The sequence below is a fragment of the Hemibagrus wyckioides genome, linkage group LG25, assembly GCF_019097595.1.
Source record: "Hemibagrus wyckioides isolate EC202008001 linkage group LG25, SWU_Hwy_1.0, whole genome shotgun sequence".
NCBI classification, from domain to species: Eukaryota; Metazoa; Chordata; class Actinopteri; order Siluriformes; family Bagridae; genus Hemibagrus; species Hemibagrus wyckioides.
Genome location: NC_080734.1, coordinates 19,176,277 through 19,189,994, shown reverse-complemented (window position 1 = coordinate 19,189,994; position 13,718 = coordinate 19,176,277). Strand labels below are relative to the sequence as shown.

General features: G+C 40.2%; 1 protein-coding gene across 1 annotated transcript; it reads right to left on the bottom strand.

Moving 5' to 3' along the window:
- Positions 1–8,837: 8,837 nt before the first annotated feature.
- Positions 8,838–13,280, bottom strand: gorab (golgin, rab6-interacting). Its single transcript, XM_058379793.1, has 5 exons — positions 13,058–13,280; positions 12,579–12,906; positions 11,330–11,431; positions 11,086–11,226; positions 8,838–9,934 (listed from the first exon to the last, which is right to left on the bottom strand). The coding sequence occupies exons 1-5, from the start codon at positions 13,119–13,121 to the stop codon at positions 9,571–9,573; spliced, it is 999 nt and encodes a 332-aa protein (XP_058235776.1). The 5' UTR covers positions 13,122–13,280; the 3' UTR covers positions 8,838–9,570.
- Positions 13,281–13,718: the final 438 nt, after the last annotated feature.

The window sequence follows — 13,718 nt, the reverse complement described above, 5'->3', positions numbered from 1 at the left end:
CATGTGGAAGGTCTGTTTATTAATGCTGTTAGATTCTGTGATGCACACCAGTGGGAGAGCGGAGAGAAGATAATAGGAATCATTTATTGTCAATAGTGTGGCTTACTGATTATGGCTGAATAGGAAACAGAACAACAAAGGCATTATTACAGCATAACAAAGGCTTTATTACAGCATAACAAAGGCTTTATTACATACCTATTAATATTTACTTACTACAGAAACTTAAACCCTGAACACTGTGGATAATTAAATTTTATAATGAACATGATTCATTTACATCCCATCATTTGCATGCAAATTTATTTTTATTTTTTTTATTTATTTGTAATGATTTTATTTTATTTTTATTTTTTTTCTAATTAAACATCAGTTAAAGAAAATTTCCATAATTTTGAATATTGCTTCAAGAGAAAAAATAATTGCACTTCATGTTGATGCTGTACATTTTGCAAGTGTTGAGGATGCAGAAGATAGGGATAGGTGGAGAGAGATGATTCGCTGTGGCGACCCCTGAAGGGAAGAAGGTAATAATAAAAAAAAGCCTGTTCTTCTGGATCCCCTGTTTTGGAGGGATGATAACAAAACAATAATGATGTTAACACACCGGTAGAAGAGGTAGAAAGACACCAGTTAACAACGGTTACAACAGTGACCTTCCAGATTAAGAGCAGGAACTTATTAACATGTCAAAGTGGGCAGCAGTTGTGGCCTCATGAACCTTGGCGAAGTGGTAGCTTTGTAGTTAACGCTGTTCTACTGATCTGAAGGTTGTGACTTTGATTCCCAAGTCCACCAAGCAGCCACTGCTGGGCCCCTGAGCAAGGCCCTTAACCCTGAACTGCTCAGTTGTATAAAATGAGAAAAAATGTAAGTCACTCTGGATAAAGGTTTCTGCCAAATGTAAATGTGGAATTAGACCTAAGCCTTTTAGATATAGACCTGGGCCTGTATCCATGGAGACAGTAGTTTTTTCGAGAAGATCTTTCTACTTCACTTTGTCCTTGCCACAATACTTAGGCCTGTACTGTGACTGATTCTGGCTTTTCTCCTTTATTTCTGATGGAGATGCAGGGACCTCAGGCTGCTACTGGGGCAAAAAAAAAACACAAAAACTAGCATGATCCTGTCCAATTTCTGCTAACAAGTGAAATGGCAACCTTTTAATAATAAGTGACCTCCCTAGGTGCAAGAAATGGATAGTCTGTTATACCTGGACCTTCGTCATAGAATTCATCAGGTTATTATCTCACTATCTCATCAGCTTTTATCCCCCATTAATCTGCTGCTTGCTCTCTGTCAGAGCTACATGATGCTTTCTGAAGAAGATTAGAACCCACGGCAACAACCGAGACTCTGATTTGTTCTGGTTTTCAGAGGTGATAAGCTCCAAATGTTTCCAGTATTGGCAAATATCAGCATTCCTTTCCTTCTGTCAGTGGAGGGGCTGTCAAAGATTTTCTGCAGGAAGGTGACAAACTGCTCTTTGGTTTCCTTTCCAGGATACATCATTGAGAAGAAAGATGGCTGAGAGCTTGTGCTCTGTTGTTAGGAACAGGTGGTCTGGGGCTACTGAAAGGAAACAGTGGCATCCATAAATTTAAGACCTCCTCTTTGATAGAAATAGCAAACTTATCATCACCTGACGTTCTCTTAAGGATGCTGAGGCTAAGCTGATCACTGTCTGTTTACTTCTGTGGTCTTCAAGACACTGAGGCTAATTTCCTTTAAGTAGATGTAGCTTTTTGCAGTGAGGAATGATGGCCATCATTTCTCCAGTGTGTTTGTCTTAAAACTGTGCACAATGAGCTTGTGGGCTATTCCTAGGTCTAATATGGTCCATTAATTGGCTGCATCACTTTATGAACACTGAAAAGGAGGAAGAAGGACACAGGCACTAGGTTCAAATGCTGGGATCTTCACTGCAATGCATTTGTATGGAAGGTGTAGAGCTTCTTCTCGGTTTAGGACTTCATCTAGAATTTCATTAGACTAGATCAGCCAATAAAATCAATCTAACAGCCAAATGATCTTTTTTGCTTGATGTTGCCAAAACTCTGCCAATTCTGCCTTCCAGTATAGAATACATCTTGATGGCAAATTTTGACTGCTCTAATGGATAGACTTTTATAAGGCATACTTTGGAGCTGGACTTTACTGCTATAAACCTAAGTGCACAGAAAGCTCACTGCTGGCATTGATGAAGTGTGATCTTCCTCTTCTCTGCCATACACTGTTAGAGGTTTTTATGACTGCAGTGCCTACAGAGGTGGGCCAGGGTGCAAGGCTATACTTATAACCTTAACTGTAACTGTTAATGCACTGCAGTGTGGCTTTGCAGTTGTAAGCAATGTGAAGTGGATGCACGCTCTCTTTCAGGTATATCTTTAGGATGTTAAACAGTGTTTAAGCTGAATCATACACTATATTTCCAAAAGTATTTGGACATCTGTTTACAACCAAATGTGTGCTTTGAATTCCAGATTAGTTCCCCTTTTGCTGTTATATAACCTCTGCTCTTCTGAAAAGGTTTTCACCTAGATTTTGGAATGGGATTGTGGGGATTTGCCCATTCAGCCACAAGAGCATTAGTCAGGAACTGGTGTTGGGCAAGAAGTTTGGCACGCAGTCAGCATTTCAATTCATCCAAAAGGTAATCAGTGGAGTTGAGGTCAGGGCTCTATTGAGGCCACTTAAATTCTTTCACACCAACCTTGGCAAACCATGTCTTCATGGACCTCACTTTCTTTGCACAGGGACCTCTTACTTCCAGTAAAGGGAACTCTTAATGCCTCAGCATACAAAGAGATTCTCGAAAATGCTACGCTTCCAACTTTGTGGCAACCGTTCAGGAAAAATATGATGGTGTGAAGTTCAGGTGTCCAAATTCCTTTGGTCATATTCTTTTAAGTCTAAAAGCTACAGCACTTGTGTTATGGTCTGCAGACAGAGATGTTGATGTTGTGTCTGATTCTCAAAGCCATTGCTGCTTGGCTGATTGAAGCTGGAGTCAGATAGCAGATAAATTGAACATTGTCTTTGAACAATGAACTCTAACAAGTCTACTTCTCCTGTAAACTGTATGGTAGTTGCATTACTATAGGGTCAATGCCAAGGGGATGTCTAAGTACACCTCTGTTTGTACATGTAAACCCTATGTATGTGTATGAGTTTTTTTTTTTTTGCAGACTTCAACTTCATCAAGAGATCTCCATGCTCTCTTAGCTAAGAACCTTCCTGGAGACTTGTTGGAGTAATGTTGTGTACTCCTTCAACTTCCAACTTCAATGACCATTTCCAAGGCTGTCTCAGGATGTCTATGTGGACTGCTCTGAGGCACTTTACAGACGGTTCCTTGCCAAGCCATTTGAACAACCACTAATAACCATTTGAATCGACCTCTTTACTGGGTGTGAAGTCTAAGGCTCTGATTGTGACTTCCATCTGCCCTGTAGTTTTGGATGAGACCAGTATTTAAGAGCTTGCACAACACTACACATTTAGCACAATCCACCACTAATGCAGTTTCTGAGGTGTATTCTACCACAATGTGGTTCTTCAGAATGAGGAGCTAGATTTTAAGCTGTTGCTGGCACTCGATGAATCGGTCTCGGCTTTGATCTTTCTCTTGGTACAAGAATTCATTTTCTCTGGGTCTGCTCAAACAAACAGAACTGAATCGTTTCTCATTACATGGCTTGAGGTAGTGGGCTGCAGGTTGAGGCATCGCTATCAACAATAACATAGTTGACAATTATACAGATATAAGCACTTTTTAAGTTTATGTTGATTAGATTATGTACGATTAGCCTGTTATATGAACTCTGGAAAAGTGCCAGGGGTGGTGTTTAAACAGATGGATACCTTCTTCTGCGCTTTGTGCACATGTAGAGACATTTAACACAAAGTCACATGGTGACCATATGACACTATAAAATGACCTCATTAATGGACACCATTCCTTTTCAATCAGTCTCACCAAGTTCAACTCAGGTTCTGGAGACTGCTGGGGAACTCTGTGGTTGTCTAGAGTTTGTAGTACATACTTACATACAGTACATAACCCAACAGTCTCTTTTAAATGCCAGAAGCAGTGTTTCAATCCTATAGCAGCAGGTCATATGGAAACATCTTACCCTCAAACTGATTAGGTTTGGATACGATCGCTTCACTCAATCAGGTGTGAGTCAGTGAGGATGAAGTATTCCCTGTGCAGTGGTACATTACAGGTATCCAGTCTGTTCAGTCAGGTTCGAGTCACATCACAACATTTGGGAAACCTGAATTTGGTCAAAAAGTCTCACCAGAACCATTCGGTCATCACTACATGCAGGGTGAGCATATTGCTAAAGCATGCAGTTTCCCAGCCCTGTAGTGCAAGTGCCATGACATAACTATTTTCTATGTTTTCCCACAGTGTAAGGGTGCCAAATCCATGGGTGTAGATAACTTGGAGAAGGCACCACACCCTTTTGTGCTTATGTGACAACAATTCTGCTTGGAGAGGTGTGAGTGTATGTGTAATGGAAGTGATGGTTATGTTGGTCCTTTCATGGTCTTAATTAGACAACTGTGGTCTAATGTGGGATTTAGTAGAGTACACCAGGCCACTACACCAGGGGCTAGCAAAAAGTATCTTTAGCAGCATAACCTCAGAGTGCAAGCATCACTCTCTTGCCATGTTGTTATGCTGCTACTGCAGTGACCAGCTGGTTAAGTCCCTCTCCATGAGGTTGCACTACTGCAGTGACCTGCTTGTTAAGTCCCTCTCAATGAGGCTGTGCTACAGCAGTGACCTGGTCTTTAAGTCCCTCTCCATAAGGCTACGCTACTGCAGTGACCAGCTGGTTAAGTCCCTCTCCATGAGGTTGCACTACTGCAGTGACCAGTTGGTTAAGTCCCTCTCCATGAGGCTATGCTACAGCAGTAACCTGCTGGTTAAGTCCCTCTCCATGAGGCTTTGCTACAGCAGTGACCTGGTGGTTAAGTCCCTCTCCATGAGACTGCATTACTGCAGTGACCTGCTGGTTAAGTCCCTCTCCATGAGCCCGCACTACTGCAGTGACCTGGTTGACGCCTTTTTCTCAGAAAAATAAATGCTTCTAAAGAGTTGTAGCATGTGTTCTTATTGATCAGAACATGTTCCTGTCATTGGGACAACAGGGTGTTTAGCACTCCCACTGAGTCTAAATTAACTGTGATGTATTGCATAGTTTACTTCAGTACAAGAGATCTTACTGAATGAGCACTTGTCTGAGAATTTGTGTGAGAAAGGTAAACCTCCTGGATGGCCTGCTTCTTGGTGGAGGGCCATCAGAACCTGTACAGCTGTACCCTTTTCCCTTTGGTCATTATACAGACCCACAGATATGATACAAACAGATAAACTTTAAAGGTTCAGGCAATCATTCTGAAAGCATGTGGAGTAGAATTCCTTGGTATTTTTTGATTCTGAGATCTGTGCTCTTCAGTCCAAGGCTCCTTTTGCAGCAGGGCTATTGAGCAGCCCTGGTACAGGATAGCTAGCAGGTTTGGTTGAATACACAGATCAGGTATAACATTGTGAGCAGTGAGAGGTGAAGTGAATAAGACTGATGATCTCCTCATCATGGCACCTGTTAGTGGGTGGGATATATTAGGCAGCAAGTCAACATTTTGTCCTCAAAGTTGATGTGTAAGGATATGAGCGAATTTGACGAAGGACATCTCCAGAGCATCTCCAGAACTGCAGCTCTTGTGGGGTGTTCCCGGTCTGCAGTGGTCAGTATCTATCAAAAGTGGTCCAAGGAAGGAACAGTGGTGAACCGGTGACAGGGTCATGGACGGCCAAGACTCATTGATGGACGTGCGGAGCGAAGGCTGGCCCGTGCGATCCGATCCAACAGACGAGCTACTGTTGCTCAAACTGCTGAAGAAGTTAATGCTGGTTGTGATAGAAAGGGGTCGGAATACACAGTGCATGACGGGTCAACTAAAGGGGGACCAACACAAAAATTAGGCAGGTGGTCATGTTTTTATTGTGTACCAGCGCTTCCATATTTGGAAATATGTGCCTTAATATAAGTGCTTCTGCTGGTGAAGCCACCAGTGTCTTGCTGTGAGGCACAATGTCAGATATACAGCCAGTGCTGAATTATCTTACTTACTTTTTGGAGCTGAGATGTAAATATAATGTAAATGTAAATAGTGGGCTTACAATTCCTCAGTTAACCATTAAGATCACTGTTCCAACAGCAGCTTTTTTAGAAATGCAGTGAAGAACTCCACAGCTTCTCCGTCAGCTGAGGCACTAGTGTAGGGTGCAGACAGTGTGAACTCTTCCTCTCTTTATACAGCACCATTCATTTCTTTTCTCATAATTGAGTGATGTTTTATTAAAGGGTTTGTGTTGGCTCGCTTTCTTTATTATTTCAACCATTTTTAATTAGTGTCAATAATATGAAAACGACTGGTTTTCACTAAAATCTTTGATGGTGCTTTTCGTCCCGGATCCAGTGAGCTAGCATGAGGATGAGGTTTTAATGAAGGCTCCAAGAGCTCCTCTGCAAGTCCTTCTAGAAAAGGATGTCTGCTAAATGCTAGAAATGTAATAATAATAAGAAGCAATTTAAACTCTGCAATATGTTCCAGATATAAAGGTGCAGTAATCCGTGAAGTTTTTATGACTTGAATTCGACTCTCAGGAGCACATTTAGGACAATTAAAAATAAATAAATAAATAAATAAATAAATAAATAAATAAATAAATAAATAAATAAAATTATTTATTAATTAATTTTCATCCATTAAAAAATTTCTTGTGCTCATATTTACAAACATATTTGTTTTATATCCACTATAATAAATAAGACACATTATTTGAATTGAACTTGATGAGTCCTTAATTAATACAAAAATAGATATAAATAAAAGGCAATTTATTTATTTATTTATTTATTTTTGTAAGAAAGCTTGCACACAGCATTCTAGAAACACAGGCAGCCATTGTGAGAACACTGAGTAAAAAAAAAAAAAAAAAGTACACAAACACTGAACAGTGCTTCTACAGTCAGAGGGAAAACACTGAAGGTGTGTATTCAGTTCAAAGATTTCAGATTGCCCGTTTTTCCCTCACTCTCATTAACAATATTGATTGCCTTGGAATTTCTTTCCTAACTTGTTTACACAAGAACTTTGTTCTTTAGGAATTAACTTTGGCAGGATGATGGGAGATGCCAGAGACTACTGCCTTTTTTCTGCTAAGGTCTTTTTTTCTTTAGCAGAAGAGATGCCAGGAAATACTGCCTACATTACGGGAGGATAATGTGGAAAATAAAAAATCACCATTCTCTATGCAGACCATCTCAATGATACACAATGCATCACTTAAAATAGGTTTGTGAATAAATCATATAGTAATACAGTACTGTTACTTAAATAGCCGTTACATCGGTCAGCTTGTGACAGCAAGGATTTAGTGCCTATAATGAACTCAGAAACTACACTGACCTATTAGTTCCTCATGGGCCCTTGGTTGCTGTTAGCTACAGTTAGTTTACTGTCCAGTGTCACCCAAATGAGGATGAGGTTTCCTTCTCAGCCTGGTTCCTCTCAAGGTTTCTTCCTCAGATCATGTCATGGAGTTTTTCCCTCACCACCATCACCTCAGGCTTCTCATTAGGGATAAAATAGTTTAATAGTTTAATTTAATAATTATTTTTTCTCCTTTCTCTGTCTGCTTTGAGACATTGTCTGTTGTAAAAGGCGCTATACAATTAAAATTGAATTGAAAAATAAATGTCAACAGAAACAGTTGTTTTTTATATTTAAAAAATAGCACTTTAATTCAAATAAATAATGTTTATTTATTTATTTTCTAAAGAGAAATTACAGAATGTTAAGATCACTCGACTGTTTCCAGTCAAGTAATTATTTTAAATAATTAAAAAATAATTATTTTAAAGACATTGAGATCTACACTGAGATGTCATAGATATCTAATTAGCATAATATTCATTCATTAATATTCATCATCCTATATCCTAGCCACCACATAGATTTTTTGAATGGACATTAATCCAGAATGTCCATTTATTTCTATTTATTTCTCAATTCATCATTCCATTTCCATCATATACACATATATAATACATACATACACTCATACATGGGCACTCATGTATCCATACACACATTTACATATATGTACATACCTGTATTTGCCCATATATCCAAAATGTCCATTTAAAGCCACAGTATACAGGCGTTTTGTTTTTTAGTAAACCTGTTATTTACAGAGAAGGGCTTCCCTACAGAGATGCTCAGCTGGTGCACACCTTCACACTGCTACACCAGCAGATTCTGGGGCTTTTATTTTAGCAAAGACAAGCTCATGAAGACGGTTTAAATAATAAAAATAACATGACTGGAAACTGTAAAGCTCTAAATGAGCTGCTGTGATGGTCAGAATTCTGTAATTCCTCTACAGATCCTCATCCACTTTCTGAGAGAATCATTACATATACTGTATATTTTTTTAAAGTTGCATGTTTGGGGTTTGATTCCCGTCTCCTTTGTGTGTGTGTGTGGAGTTTGCTTGTTCTCCCAGGGCTTCAGTGGTTTCCTCCCCAAGCCAAAGACATGAGTTGTTACCTGAATGGCATCAATAAACTGTCCATAGTGTGTAAATGTAAGTGTGTGTGTGTGCCCTGTGATGAGTTAATGTCCCAGGTCCCGTGTGATAGACTCCAGAGTCCCTGTGACTCTTACAAAACAAACACTGTGAAGCAGCTTAGATCAGTGCATGTAAAAGAAAACAAGGCAACAAACTTAAACAAGTAAATATTTTTATTTACATGTATCAAACATGTAAAATGATCATCTATAGGGTATATAAATATATATACAGTACATCAAAGCTCTGAAAACATAACATGAAGTGTAGTGTCATTACTTGATTAACAAACAAAGAATCATTATGTTTCTCCATCGATTCGAACCGTACAAAAACCCACTACTTGGCTTAAAAATTAGCAAATGTTCAAAATTTGGACCCATCAAACTACACAAATTTAGTCAGTGTGGTGGAAAGTGGGTGAATAATCTCTAGAAATTCTAACACATCATCTTATAACATGTTAAATACTTTACCCGGCATTTTCACCTTCCTGAATAATTCATAAAACCTGTGTGTGTGTATATATACACACCATGGGTGTTTGTTCTTTACACAGTAATCATGGCTTTGCATGACAGATCCTCCCTAAAAACACTTTTCTGTGTGTTGTACAGTTTTACATTTCAGCACAGTGTTCAAGAAACTCTTCAATACTAAAAGTTTGATAAAGACTATAGCTCATAGTGTTACACTTTGTAAGAAAAGGTGTATTGATGCTTTATATAGCAATGAAATCTCTTAGGAAGAACAAATTTGTTCAAGTTGTAATCTGCAGCCTGGATTCTTCCTGCTCCCTCCACCATAATAAATAATACTTGATCTACCATCATCAATGCAATTGATTATTATTATTATGAGTGTTGTGGATCATCCAGACCCACAAATGTAGCTTCCCCATAATAAATGACGTGAGACTAGCCCTCGCCACTCGCAGCAGCAGTGACCGGTTCGCTCTCCTGACCTTCGCTTGTCTTTACGGCGGTCTCTCCTCTCTCCACGCTAACGTCCGTTTCCTGTTTCGCTTTAGTTCCGTCGGCTGTAGCCGTGTGGGCGGGGCCTTGCCTCTCCTCACACGCCTCCTCCTGCACTCCCTTGGACGCCTGATCCGTGCTGAGCTCGAGCTGCAGCATCAGCTCCTCCAGCTTGCGAGCCTTGCGCAGCTCGTTCTGCTGGATGATGGCACACAGATGCTCGGTGAGCTGCTCCTTCGTCTCCGTCTTCTTGTGCAGGTCTAGCTTGGCTACTACGTACTCTGATTCGGCCTTTTCCAAGCGCTTCCTGAATGAAAAGCAGGAAAAGAGAACGTGAAAGGAGAAACTTCATGTCTTATTTTATTCAAATCAATGAAATCAGCATTAATAAGGTTTTGTTGTTTCTCAGTTTAGTCATCCAGATGCATGCTCATGGTGACAGGATTTAACGTATAAACCTGAAGACCCCTGAAGATTTACCTTCAAGTGTTATTAAAATCCTGCCTTAAAACTACCAGCAGTCTCTTTCTCAGTTCCTCATGATACAATAGTTCTTTCTGGTGTGTCTCTTAACTTTGTGTACATGATGAACGAGATGAAGCCGATCCAAATGTTCTTCTTTCACTTAGAGTAAAATCTGGACACGTGAAGTGTGATGACTAGTTGATTTAATGACTGACCCCTAAATGAGTTATTCACCTTCATGGACTAAAGGAAGTATTCCGATGCTCTAGAGGGCGATATCTTGGTGAGATCGAATGCCAAAATATAACATAACGATTCTTGTGTCTTTCAGATCGAACAGTGTTTTATAGTGAGTATTTCAATTTGTTTTTCTAATCAATATTTTCATCAGCTGTGTGTCTGTGAGAAGGATAATACAGTACAGCGTTATAACAAATAAGTGTAAGGGTAGATTAACATGAGGTCTGGTTTCCTTCATGGAAAATTGTTTCAACTAAGAGAAGGTACATAAAGTAAATGAGTTCTGCTGGTTTAACTAGTGGTGTAAATAAATACTGCTCCCTTAAAACAGAGACTGTTTTGATGACATTAAATTCACTAAATAATCTAAATGTGCACTGTGCTAAGGCTTCCTTCTGTGTGGGTGATAAGATGCCAACAAAACATAACTGTGTGTGTGTGTGTGTGTATTTGTCTGTCTGTCTGTACACCTGTGTGTTTGTTTGTCTGTCTGTCTGCCTGAAGGTGTGTCTGTCTGTCTGCCTGCGTGTTTGTCTGTCTGCCTGCGGGTTTTTCTGTGTGTTTGTCTGTCTGTGTGCGTGTGTGTGTGTGTATTATCTAGCTGCACAAGTCTCTAACTGAATCTCTTTCCACTCAGGAAAACTGTAAGAGTCACATGAAAAGTTTATACAGTTCACGTCTCTGCATCTACTCCACCGCATTAGTAACAGTGAGTGACAGCCGAAGCCATGAATGAAACCAGCAGTCTGTTACCATGCAGTGGAGTACTCCAGACTGGCCTGCTCGATCAGCCTCCTGAGGACACTGATATCACTCGACACAGAATCATCCAGAGCCTGGAGCTCCTTTTGGATTTTCTTCAGTTTGACTGCTTCAGCTTGTGTCTGCTTCGATCTGTACAAACACGGATGTAAAAACGTGTAAACATTAACACACAGTGGGGAGACTGGAGACGTTTCAATGAAAGAAAGACCTTTAAGGAGTCACTCTTACTTACTTTTCAGCAATGGTCTTGGCTAGGAGTGCTTTGGTTCTTTTATTCTTCTCTTCCATCACCCGCTGCTCCCACTGAAGTTGCTGCAGACGGGTCTTCTCTCGTCTAGAGCGATTAAAGACAGGTCAGAAGGAAGCGGGTTAGCAGCTGCTGTCTGTGTGAGCACCACATCTGTCCTGTTATAAGCTAGAAAAGCTGGTTTTATGTTATAAATAGAAGAAATGATTCTTCACTTCTACCAGCTTTGATCCAAAACCAGACCAGAGATGCCCGAGTGTGGTTCTGTAGAGCCCGAGTCAGATTTCACTGCTCTAACACACACACAGATCTATTAAGGCAAGACACTACAGGCAGAATTGACCATCTGAGACATCATGTCAAGTAGGTCAGTCATTTTAAATTGAGAATTTATCCAAATTATCATCTGTAGTAATAAAACAAGTAGAAAACTCACAACTAAACAAAAAAATACGTATATGTACTGGGGTCTGGGGATCAGTCGGTGTTCCAGTTCATCCCAGTGGGGTTGAGTCAGAGTCAGGACTCAGTGCAGGACAGTCCAGTTCTTCCACTACAACATTAACCTCTACACCATGTCTTCATGGAGCTCTGTGCTTTGTGTACAGGGGCATCGTCATGCTGGAACAGGGTTCGAATCTCTTAGCTCCAGTGAAGGGAAATTATAAATCTAAAGCACACAGAAACATTCTGTATAATTGTGAGCTTTAAAAACTTTACAGCAGCAGTTTTGGGAAGAACCGCAAAGGAGTAGATTTGGGGGTTTTATTGACACATATACGCATGATTAATTAGATTATATATGATTTGAATAAAAACATCTAACTATTGATACGAACATAGGGGCAGTGGTGGCTCAAGTGGTTAAAGCTCTGGGTTGTTGATGGGAGGATTGGGGTTCAAGCCCCAGCACCACCAATCTCCACAGCTGGGCAATTAAGCAAGGCCCTTAACCCTTTCTGCTCCAGAGGAGCTGTATCATAACTGCCCCTGTGCTCTGACCCCAACTTCCTCAGCTGGGATATGTGAAGAAAAGAATTCCACTGTACTGTAATGCCCTCAGTTTTTCTTCTTCTTCTAAACATTAAGAATCACCTGGCTTAAAGACTGACTGCAATTATCATTACTTGTTTAAAAAAAAGACCCTATTGTTTAGTAGAGTCTTGCCTTAACTGTGTGCCAAAGTGTAAAATCTGAGAGAAAACCAAACCACCCCTGCATTAGACTTACTAACAATTCCACTTCCTGTTTGTCCAGTTCCTTCACTGCTGCTGCTGCAGGATCTTCTGAGCTGAGCTGAACAGGATCTGGTTCCTCCTGGTGCACATCATGTTTTGGTATATTATCTGGGATTGCTTGGCATGAAGCGGGTGGTGGAGGCTGTGCTGGAGCAGGTGATGGAGCAGGTTGAAGCTGCTGCTCAGGAGATAGAGGAGAGTCGCTCAGAGGCGCTGTGTTTCTTGCGGCCATCTGTAGAGCTCTCTCCCGCTGCAGCTGCTGCCTGCTCCGGTTAGTAGCCGCGGATCTCCGGCCTCGGCCCAGCGAAGCGGCTACACTTTCATCTGAGCAGAAAAGAATGTTAAGTTTACTATAAGAAGCACCATTTTGAAGATGATATATATATATATATATATATAAAAAACACGTGAATTTTCAGCAAGTTACAGAAACCTGAACCGGAATAAACACATGAGCAAAACTTTCTCATCTTACTCGGCTCGCCTTTCTGCTGAATCCGTCTCAATTCCTCTTCCGAAAACCCAGCCCACGCGGCCATTTCCACAAATATAACACTCCCTATATACACTGTATTTATTTACACCGATTTTTATTAACGTTTACACTGAGTAACGCTTGCATTTCCACGAAAGTTACAACGCGAGTCCACAAAAGTTTTCATTCATCCGCCATCATTGTGTACAGTCAGTGGAGGATGCCACGTTTAGGACCCAGGACTGGACACGAAATAGGTGTCTTCAGATTTTGCCTGTTTCGTTTTAAGTGGTATTGTGGTTGTGTGTGGTTTTAAATTATGTTTTTCTAAACAGAAAATGTGTAAATAAATTATAAAAAGTGTTTTATTTTGATGCAAATTCAATGAAATTGAATATCTCTTGCAGATAGATAGAGAGAGAGAGAGAGAGAGAGAGAGAGAGTATACCTCTTCTAATGCCTCGCTGGTATTAACACCCACCCCGGGTGATCAGGAAACAGAAAGTGTGTAAATAAATTATAAAAAGTGTTTTCTTTTGATACAGGCGAAATACAATGAGGTATATCTCATGCAGATAGATAGATATATAGATAGATAGATAGATAGATAGATAGATAGATAGATAGATAGATAGATAGATAGATAGACTGATTGAGAGAG